The sequence below is a fragment of the Lepidochelys olivacea genome, assembly GCF_965140295.1.
Source record: "Lepidochelys olivacea isolate rLepOli2 genome assembly, chromosome: 9".
NCBI classification, from domain to species: domain Eukaryota; kingdom Metazoa; phylum Chordata; order Testudines; family Cheloniidae; genus Lepidochelys; species Lepidochelys olivacea.
The window spans coordinates 80,376,503-80,403,384 of NC_140419.1; the positions used below are offsets into that span (position 1 = coordinate 80,376,503).

Sequence of the window (26,882 nt, forward strand, 5' to 3'; positions counted from 1 at the left end):
CAATTGTGTAATTGTGTTGGGTTATAAATATTAAAAGGAGACCTGTGTATGGAACAATCATCTGTCCGTGGGGTTACGGAATTGAAGAGAGAGTGGTCTCCATCCTACTGGACATGGAATTGGCTCCTTTATCTGCAGTGAGTCCCAGCGGGAGAGATTGGGTCTGGGAGCTAGATTCTACCATTCTACTGTCATGCTGATGGGAATAGGGCAGGTGTTCTGTGCCCTCACGGCTCGCAAGCAGTGAGGGATTCTGAAATAGTAATGTCTTGAGAGAGGAGGGAGCTAGTGGGCTGAGCTGGGAACCAGGAGCTGCTGAGTTCTAGTTCCAGCTCTTTTAGGGTGTGTCTACACAGCCTACAGCAGCAAGCCTCCAAACCCAGGTCAACAGACTCAGGTTCACACTGCCATGCTAAAAATAGCTGGAGAGAGACTGCAGCTCAAGTCACAATTTAAAAGCACTATCTACACAGTTCTTGTTAATGCGGTAGCGTGAGCCAGAGCCTGTCAACCCAGGCTTGGAGGCTCACTGCACCACCTTGCCACAGGCCCTGCAGACAGAGCCCCAGTAGTCAAGTCTCTTCTCTAGCCTCAATTTACCAATGTGGAAGAAGGGGACTGCTGACACTTACCTGCCTGCCGCGAGACGGTAAGGGTGAATTAGCTAATACTGGTAAAGCAACATGAATGTTAGTTAAGCATTGCTTTTCCTCAGAAGGGTGTGCGCAGACAGCATGGGCCAGGTACTGCCAATGAGGCAGCCACACATAGGCCTGTCTTATCCTTACCAGTGAAGGATGAGTAGAACAAATCCCACCAAGGTGGAGTGCCTTTGGCTAAGATACCATCCCAGAGAGAAACATGTCCAAATCCAGGGACAAGGGAGGGGTGGGGGGAGTTTGGTCTTCACTTGTAATCGATGTAGGAAAACCAGACCACCCATGACATCTCAGCACAGCATTCCTCATGTATGAAAACCACAGCAGACACTCCCAGTGGCAGAGCACAGATAAGAGGGTCCCATGTCCACAGGTTCAAAGTCACCTTCCAAAATTCACCCTCCCTAACTCCAGATGAAAACTGCTTAGTCCACCTGCCCCATTCTGACTATTTCTATTACAGGGAAAGTGTTGCATTGGCGCAGCCTGAATCCATCTGTGTACTGCTCATGATCACCCAGCTCCAAACACACAAGTCTGTCCCATACCGAACAAGTTGAACCTGAATAGAGCAAATGGAAATAATGTGCTACGGTGGTTAGGACAGACCTCTAGGAGTCACAATATTTTGGTTGTGTATGGCCAGATACTCGGGAATTGTGGGTGCTCAGCTTCCCTATAGGCACAGTTCTGACAGTGGTCAGCGCCTCCACAAATCAGGCCATTAAATTCTATGCATTTGTTTTCCCACTTGTAAAATGGGAATAGCCTTTATCTGTCTCATTGGTGTTCAAGGGTTTGAGATCTCCTGAGAAATGGTCCAAACAAAGGGGGAGCAGCACACTTTTCCAACACTAGTGAAGAGACCACCACCAATGATTTATCACGATGCAAAGCCAGAAACAGACAGCACTGGTATTCTGCCCCATGTGACAAATCAACCTGTCATTAATCCACCTAACCACCTTCGAAAGCACCCAGGTGAAGGTCTCCCCAGTGGTTCAAGTGGCCCAGCCAAGTCTCTAGTTTACAGCAGCAAATGCTTTTCAGTCACTCAAGGATTCTGCTGGCATGAGCGAAGAGGGCAATGCCACTGCACTTGGGATACAAACAGCCTTTGCTGGAACCTGCTGACTCCAGCTCCATATATTCCAAGCCCCTTGCTGCCCTGTTCAATCTTTCTGTCAGCGCAACCCTGGTTTGTTTTCCTTAAAGCTTCAGAATTGAAGGCAGCAGGAATGATGGAGATTTGTAATTTTCCAACTTGCTCTTGTGACCAGGGGCTGTGCCAAATAGGTCTAGGGATTTGCTTTGGACAGACTTAGGGTCCCATCCAGCAGCTCCCCCTCATTCCTCTTTCCCCCTCACTTCTCCTGGAGCCCCTTCTTCCTTTCCCCACTGCCCCCTACTGCCCTCTTCCCCCTAATGCCTCCATTTCTCTTTTTCTTCCTCTTCGTTTTTGTCATTTCTCCTCTCATTCCTTGTTTAAATACTTACTTTCCCATTCCTCTGCTGCTACGTAGACTCACCCTCATAATCAACCACCACCTTAGGTCACTCATTCAGCTGCCTCAAGTTCTGTGACAATCTCTAACACTGCAACAGAAAGTCATAGCCTTGTCCATGAGCTGTTCCTGAGCTGGGGCTAAACACACCTGCCAGCAGAAGCTAGCCCTCTGCTTTAATGACAGTTGCACTGGTGAGACTTTTCTGAGTTGAGCCCCGTGTCCGTCCTGTACACATCTTGCAGAACAGCTTAAACTGAGGTTTTCTTAGAAAGGAGGGAAACAGAATTATAATTCCCATGTGAAGTCAACAGACAGAGATTGGGTTATATAGCAATTCTGGGCCTAGGTCACCCTTGTGCCAGTGCAGAGCAACTAAGGGAAAGCAGTGAGTAAATCTGCGGTGTACCATGGGTGAGATCAGAATCAAACTCTTCACACAAAGATCACATTGCCTCCCATGAAGAAAAGTGACAGCTGGTTAACACCACATTTCACAACAACTACAAACTGCAGATGGGTTTATCCTCTACTTCTCCTTAGGGAGAAATTTTGCTCTCAGATACTCACAAGGTACTCCTGGCAAAGGCTAGGATGAATGTAACTTCCTCTCTCATTTATGGTGCCCTCCACTTTTACAGGACATTAAGTACCAACTAGCAGCAGAGGCAGGTGTCATTTTGTGAGGCAAAGTCAATGCAGCTTGATACAGGGAGACAGTACTCTTGTGACCACCACGACCATGGGGGAATTGAGCATTGATACTTGAGCTAAAGTAACTCCTGTAGCCTTAATAGACTTTCATCCTCTGTTGGCCAGTGTCAAGTGGAGGACAAATCATGAACACTGGACAATTGGTTGCACTCTCTCATAGAGAGTTTATGCTTATTTTTGTTTTTCCACATAGCCTAAAATAAAGGGATTCAAAATTAAAGTATATAATTAGTGGGAGAAAAGTTAAGAGTCCTACATACATATGAGAGCAGGACTTGGCCCCAATTGCCTTTCAAGAGTCTAGCAGGAGAGCCTGAATTACATTTGTTATTGCAAGTCATCCATATATTTAAATGGCATTTGGCAGCTTGGCACCAATGGGCATTTAGATCCAATTGTTAATTGTGGAAATAAGGAAGTGACTGGAAGAATACAGAAGAAACCGATCTCATCTGCTCGGGGGGGGGGGGGGGGGGCCTGAGATTTTCTGGGGTTAGCAGAGGTGAATTACTTCCACCTGCTTACAGAGTGAGACAGCCTTGTCAGTGTCCACTCTGGAATATCCTCTTAACGCGGCTGTTGGCTTGCAGCACAAGAGCTGTACTTTAGGCTCCATGAGCCCCTTCCCCCCCCCCGCTTCCTAGGTTATAAATTAAGACACACACACACCCCTGACATTGTTACAGTCAAGTGCCCAATCCCTTATTTTCTGTGCACTTGCAATGCGCACTGATCCAGTGCCTCCATGGAAGCAGTATACCTGCATTTATGGGCATCACCTCAGTTCAGAGTCTTTCCTTGAGGTTCTTTTATCTTTGTCCATGCTCAAGCCTGCATCTGCTCCACACTGTAAATGCAGGGCTGATGGATGTCAATTGTTCTGTGTTGACTGAGTCAGCTAAGACCCACCCCACTTCTGGTGACATGTGTCACCTCCAACTGTTTGGGAACCAAATATGCTACATGATACATAACGCTGGAAGTGTGGACTGTTTGTATGGGAAACAATAACCATCCTTACCAGCTAGTTCTCAGCTTTCGGTAGAGACCCCCCACCACATTGGGAGGATGATCGGACATAGACATAACATGCTTGCCTGGGGATGACTGTCCCAGGGGCCTGACCCTGGATCACTTAAATGTCTGTGCTTTCACCCCTGCCAGCACATTAATCAGAACCTTGTACTTTGTAATCCATAGGTTTGCCCAACTGACTGAAGAGAAACCTCTCTCTCTGAGCAGGCTGGGGGACAGGAGTTTCTTTACATTGGACCAGATAAAAAACATCTTTCAGATGTTTTGTTTCTTCTCACATCCCAACAGACAGGGGGTTATAACAAAGGGACAAATCCCAGGAAGGGTAAGCAGAGAGCTGCAGCAAAAGGAGAAGGGGGGAACTAAGACTTCAGTGGTCTCTCAGCACATGTGGGTAGAGGGACAGGAAGAGAGCATGCATGTGAGCACAGACCAGCCAGGAGGTTAGAGCTCAGCAGAGAAAAGCTGATATTACAGAGTTAATTAGTTAATACGAAAACTTAGCCACTGTACAGTCCTTAAGTACCAAATGCTGTCCAATAAAACTGCACACATCAAAACATGTGCACATGGAATGTTTAAAGTATTTGCTGTAACTTTTAGAAGCACAAGTTATAATTTAAATTACACAGAAAGGATCCCAGCCCTTCTGTAACTCAGAAATGGATGGGGGCGGGAGGTGTTGAGCCCCTGACACTTTCAGAGACCAAGCATGGAAGATGTAAGCCCTTGTCCTTGGATTATTAGGAGCATATGAAACAGGGTGCTGTAATTAAAGCTATTTTGCAGCCTTAACTCTCTAGTGCTTCAATTCTTCCACACCTGCTTGCAGGTGTATTACTTCCCCAATGGGCAGAGTTTTCAGAAGGTGGAAGGATAGGGCCATTGGTAAAAAGGTTAAAAGGGAACGGAACTACATATTGCTTGAAGTCAAGTAACGATTGTCAGGGTTAGTCTCCCATTCCAGGCCAGTGAAAGTGTTCACTTCTTCCATAGGCTTAGCAACACGTCTCCAGTGAAGGTAAGTGATTCATAACTCACACCAGTGTGCATCAGGAGTAACTCCACTTAAGTCACTGCACTTACACAACTGACTAAGTGGAGTATCGGATGTCAAAATACATCCACACCCCCATTCTTGAATCCCACACTTGTGCTGATGCTTGTGTCTAATCAGCTACACTTGACACTGTTTAATACAAGGTTGCCTCTTACACCCTTGTGGTTCAGACAGCCTTAATCCAGATGTTTGATAAGGATTTGGTACTTGTTTAGAAGGAAAAAGTCAATAGTGTGTTGTTCCTGCAACCATATAGTGGTATGTTTGGTTGGACAAGAGGCATCTAAGTCTACCACTGTGGACAAGGCATATTTATAGCCATTTAAAACAAGAAAGTTAAGACACAAGACACTAATGTAGTCTCAGACCAGTTTTCTTCACTGACTCCAATAATCTAGTCATAAATTGGGAGCACTCCTAGAAAACCAGTACACTGAGCAAACTGTAGGCTACGAATTCCATCCTTACTTGGCAGCCCCACCTACCATGATCCTTTATGACCCAATTATGCCTTAGGGGAAGAGGGCTGTTTTAGAGACAGGCTTGCAACCCACCAGAAGGGATAGAAAGTGTCACTGACCCCCCCCCCCCCCAATCACCACCAGTGTTCCTTATGAAGTACAACAGACAGGCAACAGTAAATTCTTCTATAATGATTTTTCACCAGTAGATCTCAAAGCACCATCAAAAATAAGGATTTTTACCCTCCTCATTTTGCAGATGGGGAGATTAAAGTGCCCACATTCACCTAGGATAGAGAGAGCAAATGTAACACCCCCCCCCTTCCTTCAACATTCTCATCCTCTCTCCATTTTAAAAAAAAGCCAAAAACACACTTTGAAATTTGGGAGGAGAGCGAGGAAAAGCAACTGTAGCTTGGAAAAACAATATCTAAAGTTCAAGTCCCACTACATAGGAACATCAGCTCATAGCAAATTTAAGCTACAAAACCAAAAGCAGACTAATATATGCTGCCCTCTTGTGGCTTACTGATGCAAAGCAGCAGCTGTCTGCACACCAGAAACAAGGTTTAGTGAAAAATGTAACTCAAAATCCAACCATTTTAGGTTCTTCCCTGAACCGGAAGCAGTTTTAGATTGGAAAAAAAAAGTTTCCTTGGTCATTCTCAGTTGCAGGTGTTAAGGACAGTACAAACCTGTGACTTGGTTTTGACTTCCACTTCTGGAGACCTGGCCTCCAACCCTAGCTTAAGTCAAGAGTTTTGGTGGGTTCCATCCTAGCCTCTACTTGTGTGCATCAAGAAGGAACTACAGAATTTGTTAATGCTGAGGGGTTGGAGTTCCATGGTAACAGACTGTTGCAGGTGAGCATGGAGGTGCAGTGGTAGAACCTGGAAGGGGGGAGGAATGGGGGTGAAACAGAAACCGCAGCAATCCAGATACACCAAGGATTTAATTTCTCTAAACTTTATTGGCACTGAAGGAAGAACAGGACATGGACTTTAACAAATTCCTCCAAATGAAAGTGTTTTGATACCAAGGTTCTTTTTGTGGTTAGTCACATGGGCCAATGAGTTACCTCACAAGCCCCAAAGGACTGCTGTTTTAATATAACCAAAAATAAAAAAAAGTTTGGTCAAAAATGTGTAGACATAATTTACAGCAACAAAAAACAAAGGCAGGCAAACACTTCATAGGATAACCCCCTGAAGAGGATACTATATATCCAAGTAGTAAACAAACTGGGGGAGGGGGACAAGAAAAAAAACTCAATGTATTGTAACAAATAAAAAAATGTGTCTAGAAATCTCACCATAATACTGAAAGCTTCTTACATTAATTTCCTTGCAAAATATCATCTCTTTACAATACAGTATACATTTTCAAAGGACGAGGGGACTATAAACATCTCCTCCTCCCACGATTAATATTTTCTAATTGTGCATAGCTAGAAAGACTGAAATCAAATATCATTAGATACCACTGGAATATATAATACTGGTAGGAAAGGGCACAGCTGAAACAACTACATGAGGAGTTAGGTGGACTCACTGGTATAAACTGTTCTATTCCTATATTGGACCATTTGAAATTAGAACGTGACAAAAAACAGAAGTCACGTCAACATAACAGGAGTTCAGCAGTGTTCCGTGACCAATCACAACAGAAAGGTTTAATGGTTTATTATTTGAACAAACATACTCCAGGCACTGTGCATTCTCTCATTAAGGAAACTGTTAAAGATGCAATAAAAGGCTTTTAAAAAAAGCCAGTAGTTGTCACAGAGCAGAACCGCTGAGAACCAGGTTTAAAGCACCAGAAGTGAAGTTTAATTGTTGTTTGTTCTCCCAGTAATGACTCAAATAGAATCAATGCCAATAACTCTTCAGTAAAGAAATATGCAAATAAGTTCTGACAAGTTTAACTACCATCTTATTTGTAACTTTCAAAGCACTGGGGTGTTTTGTGAGTTTTTTTGGTTGATGGAAAGTTTCCCCTCTCCCTCCCCTCCTAAAGGCACATCGTGTCTGGGGACAAAAAAGTGCTTCAAAAATGCATGTACTGGACATTTGGAAGGATCTAAGTTAGGTTATGCCACCAACAGAGGTCCATTTGGTCACGGTTTGCACGGACCTCCGTGCAAACAAACTGATATTGTGTCTAAAATCACTTTCCGATGAGGTGGTTTCAAGCAGCACAAGGGATTCCTGGAGGAAATATTGCAGGCCTGTATTAACACTGACTTTTTTGGCACTCTTCTCTCCACACCACTAACATTCCACTGTGCCGCTTCTACTTCGCCTTAGTAGAAGGAGTTCGAGTTTTGAGGAGTTCTAGTGTAAGTTTTCAGGTATTTTCTTTATACCACAAATAACAGTGGCACTATATGGATGAGAAGGGGGTGGGAAGCTCCCACAGGGCTGAAGTTGCATAGATTTTGGAACATGCTAAGCAAGAATACATTACCAGCCAGGCTGAAGGCTGCAAATTTAAGTAGCAACAGGCTAAGCGATGATGGGAAGAGCAGGGGAGAGGAGGAGTCCATTTAGGTGGATGCAAATTTTAAAAGGGCTTTTCTAAAACTGGAGAATTTTCCCTCATTTTCTTCTACAAAGAATCAAGGCCATGCCCAAGTCAACCCTGACCATACATGGTCATTTCCTGCCAAGTGGTACACAGAATCCTCTCTAACATGGACAGGAATGCATAACAAGTCCGTTTGGATGACAGGACTTGTTGGAAAGTACAAGTAACAGTAAAACAGTAACAGCTAGCTCAGGACCACGTCACCTCATCACTAGGGACAGAAACGTCTGTTCTCAGGGCCACAAAAGACACAATATCATCATTTCAAGGGGAGGACAGAGGTTTGAGTTAGGAATGAAGTGTGCTGCTACCATTTGATAATTAAGATTGCAGTAGAAGAAGAGGATTCCATTTAGGACAGACAGCTAGCAAGGTGTAACTCCACCACAAGAGATGGCAGGGAGGGATGGAGGGAAGAAGATGCTGACCTGTAACAGATGAACCAGATGTGAAATGAAAAGCCTTAGGTCACTGATTATTTTTCCTAGTTTAAACTAATTAACTATGAAGACACCTTATTAAAACCCTAAACTACAGTATATATCTGTGCACAAGTCATAAGGCACCAATGATTTAGGATAAAAAGGCCTTTTCTGGAAGTTACCTGCAGGAGAGGAATAAATGTATCATAATCAGACAGTCATGATTTTTGGTGGCTACATTTTCATTTGGTTAGAGCTACTTAATTTTTACATTTCTCCTCCCACTCTTGCATATTAGCCTATTCATTTAGAATTCTAGTTGGGGTCACTAGTGGAAGTGAAAGCCCCTCCAACAGTCTCTGCTACTGCTTGCCATTGGCACAAAAAATGGCAATGAACAAGAATTATTGTGGAGGAGGAACCCCTCTCCTCACTGACTAGGGAATTTACTGCTCCAAAACAAGTTGCTTTAATGGAAATGCCCAGATCACTCCAAAGGACTCAGGAATAGGAAACTGAAAGCTTCATAACTAAAAAGAAGTCTGATGGATCCACAAGAAGTTTTAACACTGACAGTTCAGATGATCTGTTTGGCTTGCTCAAATTCAGGGAGCAGAAAAAGCTTTGGTCTTTTACAAATAACATTTATACTTTACTTCCAACCCTTCTTCACTCAAACCCTCTTCCCCTATACCCCACCCCGCAACTCAATTAAAATCAAACCCTTGCATTAAAGCAGCAATCTAGCCCCTAGCTACTCAATTCTAATACTGAAGTACTGTTGTAAGGCATGTGTGTCAGACTGCTGACTTTTACCATATGTAACTCAGTGGAAGTATCTGGTTGCATCTCCTCCCAGTGGACCCAGGGAGCAATGCAATTATTTCAGTGAACAGTACAAAGCCATGTGCAATTGAGACTTTACCCAGCTAAGCAAAAATAATTTCAGATTTGGAGTCCTGTTCTCCCCCCCTCAAGACAACATGGATATTTTGTTTGTTCCTCTGTGGCTGAACTGCAGAGACTGCACGAAACTCGATAAATAAAGACCATGGTCACTCTTCTGTAGTGGTTCCAGCGCAGCACGATTACACGTGAATGATGGGAGAGGACGAGAAAGAGGGGAGAGTACAGGGACTGCAGGTGCAGGAGAGTTTACATGGACTCGAACTCATCAATGCGCTGCTTAGTATTGCCCTGCCGGATCTGGCGGAGGGTCTTGTACTTGTCACGGCCCTGCCGCATGTTCTCAGCGTGGATCATGTCATTGGCTGTCTTCTTAGTTTCATCCCGGGCATTTGCCAGCTCTGAGGTAAGAGCCTGTAGATGGGAGAAAGACAGAAGTAGGGTTACAAGCCAGCACATGCCACAGCCTTGAGCTGTAGGATCAGGAAGAGGTAAAGTGGGCCTTAGTCCCAAAAGATCGCTATCCTTTGAGATGGAAAACCCTGTGCCTACCTAATCTAGTATTTTCTCATGCCCAATATTTACAGTGTAGGAAGTGTGATAACATCACACCCTTTGCTCCCAAGTCTAGATTTTACCTAGTGTAGGAGGAAGGCTGGACTAAAGTTAGGCATAACATTACACAGGAAAAGGTGACAACACAGGCTCCAAAAAAATGTGGCCCCTGGGGCTCTCTCACAAGGGATTTTTCCCATGGGGGGTAGGGGTTGGAGAAGACAAATAGCAAGATATTTATTTAAATAGTGAACAAAATGGCAAGCCGCTTGCCATTAGCAAGGCACTGCAGATTCCAGCCACCTTTCTAGCATCGCCACAGCACAGTGCAGTAACATTTCTGCCCTGGTCTGCAGGTGAAGGAGCCTAGACAGCCAGTAAGTGATTCACAGCTGGACACACACCACCACTTGTTAATTTAGTGCCTGTGAACGGTCACCACGCAGCAGACTGAAGTTCAGTGCAGAGTGTAGGTACAGCACAAACAGCAGGGCAAGCTTTCCCTGTGCTGCTCTCAACAAAGGAGCTTCAAACCTGCCTTTGAGACCACTACTAGGGTTGAGCAGTGCAAACCAGCTGAGTCAGCCAACAGGGCAGCAGACTGACATGGACATCTGCTTGACAGGAACTGGACGAAGTCCTTCATCCTGTTCTGGACACTGCTGAACAGCTGTCAGATGGACAGCAGGATTCAAGTGGGCAGAGTACATTGGACAGATGCTTTTCTTGGTAATACTTGAATACTCTTCACTGGTAAGAGGTCTGAATGGTTATTGGATGGGAATGGGTGGGGGAGGGGCAAATTTCTCCCCCACTGTCTCTACATTTTGCTATGTATTGACCTGATGAGATTGTGGCACCCTACTCTTCAATAGATATATCTAGCCCCCACTACAGCTGCCCGAGCATGGCAGGGAGGAAGGGAACAGAAGCAGATATCCCTCACCCCACCCCGGCATTACCTTCAAGTGTTTCTGAACCCGTTCGTTCTTCTCTGCCTCAGTGGTGCGATCCTCCTCACTGCGGTCCTTGATGGTGGCATCTGCCTTCAGTTCAGCACTGGCCTCTGCAGCGTTCTCATCCTGTTCATCATCATGCTCGTTCTCAGACTGCATGGGTTCGGTGACATGAGGGGTGCTCATGGCCGTCTTCAGTTCCTCTTTGGTCTTCTCTAGGTCTTCCTGCACAGTCTGAGCCTGCAGGAGGGCAACATCCCTCAGTGGGTTAGCGGGAAAGAGACCCATTTCAAAGGCTTCCCTTATAGTCCAAGGGACCCAGAAGAGGGAACATCTGGGTTCAAATGTCTCTTTCAGAATGTCCATAACCCCTTTGGGTGAAGTGCTTTCAAGTGAGAATTCATAGGGTGTCCAGGCACCACCATACACTAGTGGAGCTAGAATATGGCCATCAACCCCAAGGAGTTTCGATAGGTGAGTTATATCCTATTTGCAGTAACTAAAGGCAACTTAGATAATCTGGGCAGCCGTGTGTGTACAAGTACTGCAGAGTTAGGTGTGTGCAGCTGTGCACACATTTGTATGCATTTTAGGTGTTCAGATACCCAACCTGCACCTGTAAATCCTGCACTATGTATACTCCTACCTTAAACCAGCCCTAGGCATGTGCAACTACATAGTCTGCACACATATTAGGCACGAATAAGGGTGTAAATGTGCCCATCTTTTGGAAGTCTGCCCACAGGATAATTCCCATGTCTGTCCATTTAAGTTGCAAGGTGGACATTTTCTGCTTATTCTTTTGAATAAATTCACTTTTGGAACACTGAATGAATTTGTAGCTGCATGCAACTACTAGATTTTACCTGCATATGTTGCTCCCACCACTTTTTGAACGAAAAGCTGGTTCTAGCAAGGTGAACCAGGAAATACTGTAATTGGTAAATTGGTAACTGGAGGCAACTTAGCTTTACCACACATTGAACACACTTCAGCAGAAAGGAGGGAAGCCAGAGTCTTATTTTAAAGAGCTCTCTGCATCCTAAAAGGACTCGTGGTTTGGGTCATATGATTAATCACATTGACATGGTCAGAGGGTCAGACCAGCCCACAGTAAGAAGAGGAATACTGTGCCAAGCCCAAAGCTACACTTTTGTATTTAGGCTCCACTGATACCTTCTGTTGCCACTCCATGGCTTCACTCTCCTTCTTCTGCCTGGCTATTTCCAGCTGTGAGATTTTGGATGTGAGTTCTGACATCTCAGCTGCCTGTGGAAGTAATAGGTTATTTTTAGTAGGAGAGAAAACCCAATTCCCTTCTGATATTAGGACCCTAAAGCCCCAGGAACCTGGAAGTTCCATTTCCACACTGATAAGAGGACTAGGACCAACATTGTTAGTTGCCTTATGCCCACCTTGTAGCTGTGGGTCTTGGCTCGGTCTTTCCCTCTTTTTCTTCCCTTAATTCCAAGAGTTCTAGAACAAGGCCATGAAGCTGCTCTCTCAGTACTGAGCTTGACTAGTTAGCGCATATATGGACTTTACTAGAAGCTAGTCTCCATTAGTCACTACATACAAAAAGCAGCTCAAATAGAGACCACAGTAAAAAACACCAGCATTTTTCTGAAAAAGGTAATTAAGTTTCTTTAGATAGTAGCTTATGCCCCTGCTACAGCTACAACTAGGCTACATAACTCACCCAGTTTTGAGGCCAGCAGTCTAGAACTCCAGTAAAACCATTCCCCCACTGCTAAGCTTTCAGGAAAGCGGCTTACCAGCTGCTCCTGGGTCTTTTTCTGATCATGGGATGCTTTCAGCAGGGCTTCCTTTGCCTCCTCTGCCTCTTTGCGTTCCTTAGCCAGCTTCTCTGCTTCTTCCTGAGCTCGTTTCCTTTCCTGCTCTAGCTCCAATGCCCTGCGGGTCTGTTCTTCTAATTCTGAAGCGAGGACAGAAAGTATGAGGCAAAGATGGTCTCTTTCTGATCCTCTGAGCACAGAATAAGTGCAGGAGAGCAAGCTTCCTTCCCCATGACAGACACACACTTTCCCTTCACCACCAACACAGGAAGGTGGGTAAACAAGTGGGAGTAAATACTGGTGAACAGGATAATCAGGAATATACTGCATAGACAGCCTGGTTTTGCATTGTCCTACCCCAAATTAAAAAAGGTGTAAAGTTAGCTTCAAATGCCATCGGGTTACTATTAGTTGGAACCATTGGTCTGTACAAAGCACCAGACAGCTCAAGCTCCTGGTTTTTGTTTGTTTTAAACCAAGCAACAAATATACAGCAATTTGCTTTGGCAGCATCACATTTACCACCATTCAAGGGTCTAAGCGTTCAGGAAAGGGACAGGAAAGTCATCTGTGGCGAAGTCTATTGTACCTGCCCCTTTGGAAAGGCTTCTTCTGTGGTACTCCATCAGCACCAATTGAACCAGAGCACCAGGTGATTACGTAGCTCAAGGAAGTAAGATGGCTGGTGGGGAGGGTAATTGTGGAATTTATTTTCAATGAAGGCCCTGTAGAACCAGACTATTCCAGTCTCTCCCAATGCACATTTCGTAATACCTAGTTGAGCTTTCTTGGTTTGCTCCTCAATTTGTCTGAGTCGTTCCATCAGCTCTTCCTTCTCACGCTCAATCTTTTCTTTCTCCTTTTCTGCCAGTTCCCTCTTTTTCTTCTCATTCTCCAGCAGAGCTCTGATTTGGGGGAAAAGTTAGATTTAACTGCTGTACTGTAAATCACAATGCAAAAGACAACAGTACTTTATTATAGAAGACCCAGGAGCATGCAAACAGCAACTGACTTAGTGAACTTTAGAGACACAAGATGGGTGAAGGAATGTCTTTCATTGGACCAACTTCTGTTGGAGAGACAAAAGCTTTCACGCTTACAAAGAGCTCTTCTGGTCCTGGGACCGACCCTGACACCACCACTGAAAACATTAGTGAACTGTGTCAGTTAGGTTCTCATTTGTAGAGATTACACAGGTCAACCTACAGCTCTGTTTAGATCACCTATTTGGACAATCCAGACTGATTTGAAATATAGCCTTTAGAATCCTCCTTAAGATTCAGAATCATGATATTGATATGATTAGACGTGAACTGCTCTGAATTGCCCAAGGCAGTCCTACACAGGATCTTATTTATAAGGCGTGCCATCTACAACATCTCTTTAGGTTTACTGGAGCAAAAAGGAATCCGCTTGATCAGTTTAACAGTGGACTCAAAAACACTAGTTACTCAGAGTCCTGCAGTACCCACCTCTCCATCTGTTTCTGATGCTTCTCTTCCCGAGCCTGTGCCTTCATCTGCTGCACCTCAATGGTGTCTGGTTTACGTCTGCGCATATAGAGCTCATGGTTCCCCATGCACAGCGCCAGGATTCGCTTGTTAATCCGTAATCGTGGAGCATAGAATACAAAGTCCTTGGGACAGATGGGAGACAGCATTAGTCTCGTTGCTCCCCAAGCATGCACCAAACATACCTCTGTATCCAATAATAGTCTTGCATAGAAAAGAAAATGTCAAGTGTCTGAGGGAGCCCATTAGCAGTAATAAAAACTGATTTCAAACACCTATACCCATAAGTGCCTGATGACATGGGTCAGGTGCCTTGAATTAGCAGTACTAAAACAGTCAGTTTAGATTATGAAGATTGACAGAACTTGTACAGGAATAAGTATCCCCACAAGCACATTTTGGAGATTACAGTTAGCAGTTTTCCTGGGATTCCCAGAGATATATGGTGCAGTTCAAGTCTCTGGCCTTAGAAAATTTTCAGGGTTTATGTTCTGCTTAGTGCATACCAGAACTGGATTTTCCGTTGTGTGGCTATGCATGCAGTGCAGAAATACTCTAAACTCAGTTAAAGCATTCCTCTATCAAGCCTCAGTGTCTGGTTTTAAGGAAGATTTTCTATGTTCTGAGACATTCTAAAAGTTTTTATGGATCATATCATAAGAATGACACCCTTATTATTTCTATTCAACTGGAATTGTAATGTTCTGGCAGACATGTGAAGAACCACGTTTCCTCTTATGCCAGAAAAAGGGGAAGAAATGGATCTTCATTGTGTGAATGAGGTACAACAGCTGCAAGGTTGTTTCCAAGCAGCAGTAACTTCATCCAGGGAAGGAAAGTAGAAGATATAAATAGGTACATGGGGAAGCCAAGGAGATAGAGCTTGATTTCATTTTCTCCTGAATTGGAGAGATTAGAAATGCATTCTACTTTGGATTTTTCCAGAGTGAACAGGATTTGTTTGGGCTATCAGAAATAGTAAAATTCGTCCTTGCGCTTCAGCAAGAGATTATCTCAATGTAAGGCAGCCTGTCACCAAATCAGAAGTGGACAACTATACAAAATGACTATTGTATCAACCCCCTTCCCCTACAAACCCATCTACCCACTTACTACTATTAAGCTTGCTCTGCAATGCTGGAGGTATCACTTTGGCAATATGTGGATGTCTTATACCAACAAGAAGTACTGGAATTGACTAGACTGGTTTTATTTAAATGTATAAAAGATGAAGAGCTCAACTCTATGTATAAAATGCTAAAGATTTATAGTGTTTGAGTACTGTTTCTTACTGGTGCTTTCTTGTCAATGGGCTTGATAACAAACTTCTTGTCATTGAATGAGATATTCCTGATCTCACTCCAAGGGAATCCAATTTTTGGTGTTAACCTGCAGTAATGAAGAAAGGAGAAGTTTTTAGTAAAAGTTACCCCAAGCAGTCTCAAATTCTTAGTCTAACTCTGGGCTGGAAATCTCACCCAAACTGGCTCTCAGAATATTTCAGTACTTCCCAATTCCAGCCAATGCCAGAAACAAGAGTGAAGAGGCATGTTAAAAAACAAAAATATAAGAGCAGGAGTTGACAGCTTTTCAACCCCTCTCCCCCATTAGAGAAAGCGAGGCCAGGTCTACACTACACAAAAACTTATCTGTGAGAAATCCACACCTGAGCAATGTAGTTATACTAACCTAACCCCTGGTATAGACAGCGTCGTGTCAGCAGGAGAGCTTCTCCTGCCGACATAGCTACTGCCTCTTGGAGATGGATTAACTACACTGACAGGATCAGCTCTCCCACTGTAGGGGTGTCTTCACCTAAGTGTTACAGTGGCACAGCTGCAGCGTTTTCAGCATAAACCTGCCTTAAGATTTGAAGGCTGAGTCTTTAAGCAATCCTTGTTTAATGGGATTTGATCAATGCCTAATTTCAGTTTCTTGTCCTATCCACCCCATGATTGTGAACAGCTTTTTTGTATCAACTTTACTTATGCAGGAGATCCAAAGTACTGGATCACAAGGTTTATGTTGATGTCATCGCCAAGAGCCACATGAGGACGTGGCTTGGAGGAGTTTGCACAGACTGCATATAGCATCATCCCAACAAACTGAACCACCTTCCTATGTAGCTGAGTGAGGAACAACTATCTGTACCAAAAACTGGATTCTTAAAAGTATTGCTTTGGAGAAGGAAGTTTGTGTTAGCTGTATATGCACGGTGGAATGAAGGGTCACTAGAGAGGGGGCAGTGAACTTAGAGACGTCCTTTTGTTACCTGTCGTTCTGCTCATAAATGTTGAGTCCGAGAGCATCAACACCTAGCCAGAGTTCAGAGCCCTTCTTATTCTTAATGCTGAAGTAGTTCACGCCATACATTTCTAGATCCTGTGCAATTTTCAGGTACTCCAAGATGGCATCTTCCCTAAGAATGCAAAGGAGAGCAGATATTCCTATTTGAAACCAGATAAGCCAAAAATTGAGAATTTATGCCTTCTTGATTGGTTAGTGGCAACTACTCTAACACATCAGAGCATGACAATGCAGAGAGGATTTTTTGAACTAAGGGCTTGGCGAAAGCCAAGAGGAGCACGTGGTTCAGGTGGGATGTCTCCATTAAAGCGGGAACTATGTCCTAGTAAAGAGATCGTAGAGAAGCTAGTAAGGACCAGACAAATGTTAAAAAAAAAAAAAAAAGGTCCCATTTAAATAACATGAAGGCAAGCAATTGAACATTGGTAATATACTTGTGCTTATATACACAAACTCTAGCAGTCTAAATACTAATATGGATGAACTAGAGTGAGTGGCATTACATGAGGATATTGATAGAATAGGCATTGTGGAAATTTGGTGGAAGGAGGATAATTAATGGGACCCAGTAATACCAAGGTACAAAATATACAGGAATGAAAGTAGGTCATGCTGGTGTGGGAATGACACTGTGGGTCATTTTAGACCTTTTAACTTTGACTCTCTCTCACATAAACTGTCTCTATAGAGTCAGTCTATGGTAAATTCCATGCCTGAATATAAGGATAGCAGTCTATACCACCAGTCTCCTGACCATGATGATGAAATGCTTAGGTAGATTAGAGATGCTACAAAAAGGCAGGAAACAATAATAATGGGTGATTTCAACTATCCCCATGACTAGGCATGTGTCACCTCAGGAAGGGTTGCAGAGATACAATTTCTACACTCATTAAATAACTTTTTTGGAGCAGCTGGTGCTGTAACCTAGGGGTTCTTGACCTCTTTCTTTCCTTCTTTCTGAGCCCCCCCCCTCCCCCCCAATGCTATAAGAACCCCACGGTCCACTTGTGCCACAACTAATTTTCTGCATATAAAAGCCAGGGCCAGCATTAGTGGGTAGCAAACAGGGCAGTTGCCTGGGGCTGCATCCCACAGGGGACCCCACAAAGCTAAGTTGCTCAAGTTTCATTTTCAGCCCCAGGTGCCAGGGCTCAGGACTTTGGGCTTCAGCCACATGAGGTGGGACTTCAGCTTTCTGCCCTGGGCTCCAACGAGTCTAACACTGGCCCTGCTGGACCGACCACCTGAAAACCTTCTCATGGCCCCCTCGTTGAGAACCACTGCTGTAACTCACAAAAGGAGGGGCAATTCTTGATTTAGTCCTAAATTGACCACTGGATCTGGCCCAAGAGGTGACTATAACGGAAGTACTCACTAATAGTGACCATAATGTAATTAAGTTGAACATTCTTGGCGGGGACAAGGAATACTAAATGCTACTATAGTGGTTGTGGGTTTTTTTTTTTAAACTTCAAAAAGGGGACGGATACAAGCTTCCTCACTTTTGTTACATGGAAATTAATAGGGTGAAAAGCCTGCAAGCTGCATGGAAACCATTTAAAAAAAAACAAAAACACACCATACAGGCTCAAACTAAATGTATACCGCAAATAAAAAGAGACAAAAACCACCACACCACCATGGCTAAACAGAGTAAAGGTGGTAGTTGGGAAGACATCCCTTAGAAAGTTTGGAACTCAAAATCCTACTGAGAAATAGAGAAGTATAAACCCTGGCAACCAAGGGTAAAGGCAGGCCAAGAAAGAATTTGAAGACAAACAGCAGGAAATTTTTTTTCTTTTTTTTTGTTTAAGTACATCAGAAGCAGGAAACCTGCCAAAGTCAGTCGGGCCACCGGACAACTGACATGTTAAAGGAGCACTGAAGACAAGGCCATTGTGGAGAAGCTAAATAATTCTTTGAATTCTTCACTGTAGAGGATCTCTGGCAGATCCCCACACCCAAACCACTCTTTTTAAGAGAAAAATCTGAGCAACTGTCCCAGATTAAGGTGTCAATAGAAATAGTTTTGGAACAAACTGACAAGTTAAACAGTGATAAGTTTAACTTGTCAGGCTGAATGGGTAGTGATCAATGGCTCCCTATCTTAGTTGGCAACTGGTATCAAGTGGAGTTCCCCAAGGGTCGGTCCTCGGGCCGGTTTTGTTCAATATCTTCATAAATGACCTGGAGAATGGTGTGGATTGCACCCTCAGTAAGTTTGCAGAGGACACTAAACTGGGAGGAGAGGTAGATACGCTGGAGGGTAGGGATAGGATACAGAGGGACCTAGACAAATTAGAGGATTGGGCCAAAAGAAATCTGATGAGGTTCAACAAGGACAAGTGCAGAGTGCTGCACTTAAGACAGAAGAACCCCATGCACCGCTACAGACTAGGGACTGAATGCCTAGGCAGCAGTTCTGCAGAAAAGGACCTAGGGGTTACAGTGGACAAGAAGCTGGATATGAGTCAACAGTGTGCCCTTGTTGCCAAGAAGGCCAATGGCATTTTGGGATGTAGAAGTAGGGGCATTGCCAGCAGATCAAGGGACGTGATCGTTCCCCTCTATTTGACATTGGTGAGGCCTCATCTGGAGTACTGTGTCCAGTTTTGGGCCCCACACTACAAGAAGGATGTGGAAAAATTGGAAAGAATCCAGCGGAGGGCAACAAAAATGATTAGGGGACTGGAACACATGACTTATGAGGAAAGGCTGAGGGAACTGGGATTGTTTAGTCTGCGGAAGAGAAGAATGAGGGGGGATTTGATAGCTGCTTTCAACTACCTGAAAGGGGGTTCCAAAGAGGATGGATCTAGACGGTTCTCAGTGGTAGCTGATGACAGAACAAGGAGTAATGGTCTCAAGTTGCAGTGGGGGAGGTTTAGGTTGGATATTAGGAAAAACTTTCACTAGGAGGGTGGTGAAACACTGGAATGCGTAACTTAGGGAGGTGGTGGAATCTCCTCCCTTGACAAAGCCCTGGCTGGGATGATTTAGTTGGGGATTGGTCCTGCTTTGAGGAGGGGGTTGGACTAGATGACCTCCTGAGGTCCCCTCCAACCCTGATATTCTATGATTCTAAGTTAGTATGACCAAATGGTATTCCCCCAAGAATTCTGAAGGAACTCTTAAGCAATTGCAGAACTACTGACTGTGGTACACAACCTATTGCTTAAATCAGCCTCTGTTCCAAAACACTAGAGGGTAGCTAATTTAACTCTTTTAAAAATGGCTCCAGAGACTATCTTGGCAATTACAGGCTAGGTAAACTTAACTTCAGTACCAGGCAAATTGGTTGTATCTATAACAAAGAATCAGACACATCCATGAAAAGTGTTGGAGAAGGGTCACAGCTTTTGTAAACTGAAGTCATGCCTCCATCTACTAGAATTCCTTGAGGGAGTCAACACACACATAGACAAGGGTGAGACAGCAATATAGTTTTCTGAGAATCCAAGTACACCTTTGACAATGTCCCTAAACCCCCAACTGCCAAAAGCTGGGACTGCAAGGTGGATGAATCACTCGAAATTGCCCAGTTCTATTCATTCTGTCTGAAGCAGCTGGCACTGGCCACTGTCAGACACTATATGGAGATAGATGGACCACTGGTCTGATGCGGTATGGGTGTTCTTATAATGCAGCCATTTAGAAAAGTTGAGTTTCACTCTGCTAGGGATATTGTACATTTGCTAGCCAATACTGGCTGAGACAGATAAGATTGTAGTTATTCTTCAGCAAGATGGCTGGAACAGTGCTAAGAGGCTTTTGCCCTAGGATGAGCTTTTGTTTACACACAAACCTTATCTACAGAAGTAGAGAACTACCATGTAGTGTGACTATACCAATCTAACAGAGTGAGATCAAACCTTGATCAGTTACCTGAGCATTCCCCGATGTTCCTCATGCCACACTTGGATCCTCTCCTCCCATTGGTCTTTGTTGAGTTTGTGCTGCTCCAGAACTCTAGAAAAGAAAAGAGCAGCAGGATCCTGTCAGTTTGAAAGGCGGCACTACACCGAGACAGGCCACAAGTCTGAGCATATGCAGTGCTGTACAGTCTAAATGTCCCACAGTACAACAATGCCAACAAATTCTATAGTATATGGTGGCCTTATTGGCCAGGGTTGACTCTTAACCCAATTAAATGTTTTAAGACAATTTGGCCTGATGAACACCACTGCTGCATATCCAGACTACAGCATAATTTGACAGGAGCCCTGAATATTTAGCCAAGTAATGATATCCAGCTTCTCATTTCTTTTATGCCATCATACCCATTTATGAAGTTTAGTGCCAAAATTTACTCTTTGCTCCCCCCCCTTCTTTTGCTTAGGTATCTTCAGTTCGTTATTCCGAGAAATTTAAGTTTCTACCTGCATTTTTATACGGAATTGCAATGGGCTCTTCAAAATGCAAATTTCCAGGGAGAATAGACAGGGGTGCAGGAAGTGCAACAGCCTTACTCTTATGGAAAGATGCACTCTGGACACCCATCAGAATTAAGATGATTTGAGAAAACAAAACAGGCAAAAAGCTAGAGTAAGTGAAGCTTATAGTAAATATAGCACTTGTGCACTTCATGGTGCTGGAAGGTCTGAGGCTGGTGAAGTCTGCATACCTTTGAGGGAGCAGTTTGTCACCAGCAAGATAGCCAGGCTTATGCAGCTCCTTGTTGAAATCTCCATGTTTAGATTGGACAGCATAGGAAGCCAGCAGGACAGCAGTCTCTGGAGGGCAATAGATATCATCATTCAAGATGCCCTCCTTCACCTGGAGGAAAAAGAGGCGCTGCGTGATGTCCTGAATCAGCTCCTCTGACACATCCTCTGGGTAGAACTTGGCACGGAACTTGAAGAGCAGAGGGCTTTCCTTACGTACATCCTGTGCGGTCACCTGGAGTGAGAGAGCACCATCCAGTTTTAGAACTAGCTGGCTGAGTGGAGCAGTGTGTAATAAAATGGGAGTAAAAGACAGAGGCATGTTCAAAAACACTTCTTTTCTGACACAGAAAGCAAAAAACCATGAAGTATCCTCCCATTGAGCAGTTCATTGGAAACTGCTGAGTTGGTCCAGTCTAGCCAAGATTTCTTATTTAGCAACTACAAAATACTATTGTAAACCTATCAGAAAGTCATGCACCACAGAGTTTTCTAGGGATGGCACCACACCAGGAGTCTTATTCACCATATGTATTACACACGAATAAAGTCTCTTCCTTGATCCACCACATTAGATCTGCCTGGATAAAGCACAGGATAACTGTAGGCCAGGAACAGCATATTAGCTGGCATATCTATATGCTGTAGACCTAGCTACTCTGGAACAGTCAGTGCAGACTAACCAAAAATAATAATAATAAAGAATATCAAGGTTCGGTATTCAGAGTGGCATATAAGAACAAGTGTGAGGAGCTGACCATCCCATCCAGCTGAGGATAAGAGTCCAGAAAATAATTTAGTGCATTTGTTCTAACCATTATCAAGTGTACAAATTGGATAACCAGGCATATACCTTTTTATTAAGTTTCAGCCATGTTGAGAAGCCCTTGGTGTCCTGATATTGAAGTCCAAAAAACCAGACCTCTCTCAGCCCAATTGTCTTCACAACCTGGAAAAGAAGACAGAGCAGTGCGTGCATCAGTAACTGTCACAGCTGACTGGCCACAGGCTCACTGGTTACCTGGGAATGTGTTGGAGTGGTGTAGTATAAAGGTAGGCAAGTTTAGAAAAGAATCAAATAAACCAACTTTCACCTGTTGACTATGGGGACAGGGAAAAAACTATCCTTGTTCGCTCCCTGCACTCCATACCACTTCTGCAGAGTGGTTTATAAAGAGAGACAAGAGGGGTCCCTAAAAAGTTTGCCAAATTTGAGGTAGGGTGATGGTAATTAAGGTAGGCCAAATTGAAGCAGGTGGTAACAGAATGCCCTATGCAGCTCTGCTGGTGCAGATCACTACCACTCTGCTGCATCTTCTTACATGCCCCCTCACTCTCCTTGAGTGAAGGCTGCCAGTTGTACAATAGTTTTCTGATTAAGACAGACACCAATTAAGAACTAAGCACCTATCACAAACTCACCGCAGATGCCTCAAACCTAACTGAAACAGGACTCCTGCTGGGAAAAGCTGGAGCATGGAGCAACCCTAAATTGGTACACTAAGATTTTGGCACCATAGCAAAGGCCAGGGTTTCCCTTGTATGTAGGTAGATTCCAGAGAGTTTGCAGGTGGGAATCTATACAGCTTAGACCCCCTACTTTTTCCTGGTCTGAGCCTGGATAGCAACAGTGCAAATGCTAAGATACTAGCCACTCTCATAAATGAGCAAGGAGGACTGCAGTAAGGAGCGATACATGCTGGTTGGGTAAGGCAATGGCAGATACTACAGGAGTAGACAGCATATGCCTTGGCTCTAGTTCCAGAACCATCCCTCATTTTTACATGCAAGGGTCCTATTTTTGAGCATAGCATGAACCACTCTGCTATGGACCAGAGAGTCAGTCTTGTTAACTGCCACATGCCTTAAGATTTGCAAAGCACGCTACCTTGTATGTAAATGATGCCTACCCATACCCACCTGCTGTTTAGTTGCTCCACTGAAGTGCACTGCTTTGGGTAAGGCAGGGCAACAACATGCCCCTTAGACAGTGGTGAGCCACCAATACAATAAATAAACCCTGATGTAAGGATCTCTCCTCTGTCATGCACCTAGCACACTTTTGGTGCTATATAAACAAAGAAGGCTTCACAAAGCTATTGTAGCATTCAGTGTTAGAAGCCTGCCAAAGGTGGAAAACTACTGTGGTAATGCTATTTCCTGTCAGGGGGTGGGGGTTATTTGTGACTGAACAAACCAACAGAACTGAACTTTTTGATAAGCCAGAGACATGTTATGGGCTAAAAATTCCCCTACAGGCAACCTTCCTGAAACTTCGTCATCTGGCTTCCAATCTGTACTCTACACTTCAGGAAAACCAGACAGACAGACATGTCCCACTCTCCCCATCATCTTCACTAGCTTCTTAGCCAGCTGACTTTACCCACCTGTCTTTCAAACTAATTTTATAAAATTATGACCCCCCAACAACACTGCAGCCAAGTGTCTCAAGACTGTGGCACTCACTCCAGCCTACCTGTCAGACTTCAGATTTACTCACTTCCCTGAGACTGCCTGCTTGCCTCCCTGGGCCTGATGCCTCATCTGTTGGGGAGGAGCAGTGCTGACATGATCTCCCCATCTCAAATCACTTCCTCTTTTAATCTCCAGGAAGCCCTCTGCTCCATCCGGTTTTTATTACTCTAGTGGTGCAGCATACCCGGAGATTTGTATTACTGGTTTTACGGCCTGCTTGTAAGAGCAGAAGAAATGCTGGATCTGAGAACAATGCTGGGTCACTTACTGCTTTGCTACTTACCTGTAAACCTCTCACTTTTGCTGTAAGTATTTATCAGACTTGGTCTACAATTAAGACAACTATATCAGAGATGTGAAAAACCTATACTCCTGACCAACACACAGCTATTCTGACCTAGTGCCTCCAGTATAAAAGCTGGAAGAATGTGTCTGTCACCCTTGCTACCATTGTTTAGGTGGATGGTGTTCCAACACAGAAGGAAAATCCCTTCAGTCAGTGTAGGCTGTGTCTACACTGTGGGGTTATGCCAGCATAATTATGCCAATATAGCCTCTATATGGGTCCCACCCTGAAATCCTCCCCTATGCACCAGTCCCTCTGACTTCAGTGGGATTTGTCCAAGTAAGCACTACTTGCTTAAGAGTCGAGGGATTGGTCCAATGGTTTGGAGTAGACTCCTAGGGACAGTGGGTCATAGGAACATAAGCAAATGTTTGAGACAGGCAATGGAATACATGTTGCTAAACAGACCTTCTGAAGTGCATTTAATACTGCAGGCCACTATACAGCTTGTAAGTGTGTGGGGCAGGGGAAGGAATGGGTCTGGAACACAGTTAAAATGAGAGCTCTGTTCTCAGGCATCATTAACATTTGAATAGGATGGTGGCTCACCCCCACTGCTGCATGTGTCCGCTTGCCGCAGTTTCATTTGCTGACAGCTTAAGCCTGGGAGTTCAGCATGCTGAACTGCCAAAAAGGAACCGAACGGCATCACACTGAGGCCATAGCACAAAAGGACTTTTATTCCACAGTGGAGAAGTCTGCACTGTAATAGCAACAGCAACAGATGGGACAAAAAGGAAAGCCAGCTATGCAAACTCAGTATCTTTATAAATCTTATTCCCTCCCTCCCTGCCCAAAATATAACTTTTCTGCAAAGTTATACTGACACTATGCTGCACAGAACCACATAATTAGTGCTATGAATTACATGAGCTGTAAAGCCAAGCATGTTCTGGCTTGCTAAAGCAGGTCTGTGCGCAGGCTGTACGTAGTCATTCATATCTGAAAGAGTTTTCCAACTGGATGTGCATGCTGGTAGCCTCTATCAAATGCAAAGGCAAGTAACTCCCCACTGCATTAAAAAAAATATTTTTTGTTCCATTTTGCAAAGGAAAAACATCAAGGTAGAAACTGATTTCTACAGCTGCTAGGAATCTGCCTGGCAGCTAGCAGCCTGATTACTAACTACTTTTGTTAAAGGGGTATGCAGCATTTGCAGATTTGTTGAACTGTTTGCCTGTGGAGCCTCACACACAATTCTTGGCAGTGAGCAGCAATGGAGGGTGCAAAGGGACAAGATGCATAGGGCTGTTTTGAGGATGAGGAACAATGAATTTTAAAGACAGCTGACTGTATGCAGTATTACAAGATTACTTGTATATTTATAGCCTTACTTTGTAAGTTGAACAAAAGAACACTATCTTTCCTCCTCGCCAGGCAGAATATTAAGTCAGGCGGACTAACAGAACTCTGGAGTATAATACAAGGAATTTATTCATAGATTTCATGTTTTTGATCTGCCTATAGGATGGTGGAAAGCAGTGTACGGAGAGTTCAGGCAATCCTCAAGATTCCAATTATGGTTTCATAGCCAATTAATATATATATTTAAGACCCCAGCTCAGGTACAGTTCATCAAGTGGAACTCTGGATGCCACAAGTAAATCCCAGACTGGAGTCGTATCAAGCCTTTTCCCACCTTATATTGAAATAATCACACTAGGTATCTTCGCACTCATTCTTTGAGTGAATCTGTATTAGCACTAGCAATAAAAAGTTTTCTAGGGCAGTGTTTTTCAACATTCGGGTCGTGACCCAGTACCGGGTCACACCATGTAAGGCACCGGGTCACCTTGCTCAGCAACCAGGGACCCTAGCGGCTCTGGTGAGCACCGCCAACTGGGACGTTAGAAGTCCGGTCGGCGGTGCTGCCCAGCTAAGGCAAGCTAGTGCCTACCTGTTCCGACATAGCACTGTGCCCTGGAAGCAGCCAGCAACGGGTCCAGCTTCTAGGCAGGGAGGCCATGGGGCTCCATGTGCTGCCCCCACCCTGAGCACCAGCTCCACACTCCCATTTGCCAGGAGCTGCTTACATGCCTCTGCCTAGGAGCTGGACTGCTGCTGGCCACTCCTGCCTCTGCACTGCTGACCAGGAGCTGCCATAGGTAAGTCTATGCCCCAGCCCCCAAACCAGAACCCCCCTTCCTGGCCTCACCCCAGAACCTTGACCTCCTCATGCACCCCAACCTCCTGCCCCAACCCTGAGCCTCCCCCCTCCAAACCCAGAACCTGAAGGCTCTTCCAAGAGAGTAAGATTTCTTGAAAGAATAGCAGATTTCTAGCTCTCCAGTCTAAGAGACCAGAAATGGGAGACACTGAAGTCTTGTCAGAGGTAGCTTGTCTCAGGTAGTTTCTACTAGAGCTCCCAAGTCAAGAAGGCTTGGTTGGACTTCTGGTTGGGGGGGGTCAATGCACAGTATGTGGCCAGGAAGAGGAATGGGGGAACCCTGCCAAGCTTCCAGAAATCATATGATAAACAAGCAGGGCTTAAATTCAGCTGGAGCCATCCAGAGCAGAGCTCCAGTGAGTATTTTCAACCCCCTAAGAGGGTGGCTGCTGGGGCTTCCTTGTGGGGCTGAAAGCCCCAAAGACCCCGACAACACACCCTGCAGCTGAAACCTGGAGCCCTGAATGGAGGAGGGACAGAGAGGTGCAGGGGCTCTGGGATAGAATCTGAGAATTTAAGTCCTGGAAGCAAGGATCAACATAAACCAGATCTGCACTTCCCTTTAAGCTTCACTGTTACTAACTCAATTTTATTGCAAGTCTCTCAACATGGTGGGTTTTTTTTGTTTTGTTTTGTTTTTTAAAGCCCAAGCTCTGAGTCACAGGATGACGACAAACCCCACTCATTTAAAAACAAAGTTTCAGCCCTCAGAAATGCAGAGCAAGAAGAAAAGAAATCCTAAAGGGTCAGATTC

The 26,882-nt window shown here is 44.4% G+C and overlaps 1 protein-coding gene across 1 annotated transcript in view; it reads right to left on the reverse strand.

Annotated features, from left to right (window-relative positions):
• Nucleotides 1–6,384: 6,384 nt before the first annotated feature.
• The window catches only part of MSN (moesin), a 75,096-nt gene continuing 54,598 nt past the window's right edge, over nucleotides 6,385–26,882 (reverse strand). Inside the window, exons 3-13 of the mRNA XM_084639560.1 lie at nucleotides 21,994–22,089; nucleotides 21,101–21,375; nucleotides 20,362–20,445; nucleotides 16,439–16,585; nucleotides 15,459–15,555; nucleotides 14,128–14,291; nucleotides 13,430–13,560; nucleotides 12,635–12,795; nucleotides 12,036–12,128; nucleotides 10,866–11,099; nucleotides 6,385–9,762 (exon numbers count right to left, since the gene is read on the reverse strand). Of these exons, the coding sequence (XP_084495686.1) occupies nucleotides 9,598–9,762; nucleotides 10,866–11,099; nucleotides 12,036–12,128; nucleotides 12,635–12,795; nucleotides 13,430–13,560; nucleotides 14,128–14,291; nucleotides 15,459–15,555; nucleotides 16,439–16,585; nucleotides 20,362–20,445; nucleotides 21,101–21,375; nucleotides 21,994–22,089 (1,647 nt within the window). The 3' untranslated portion in view covers nucleotides 6,385–9,597. The remainder of the gene's footprint in view (nucleotides 9,763–10,865; nucleotides 11,100–12,035; nucleotides 12,129–12,634; nucleotides 12,796–13,429; nucleotides 13,561–14,127; nucleotides 14,292–15,458; nucleotides 15,556–16,438; nucleotides 16,586–20,361; nucleotides 20,446–21,100; nucleotides 21,376–21,993; nucleotides 22,090–26,882) is intronic.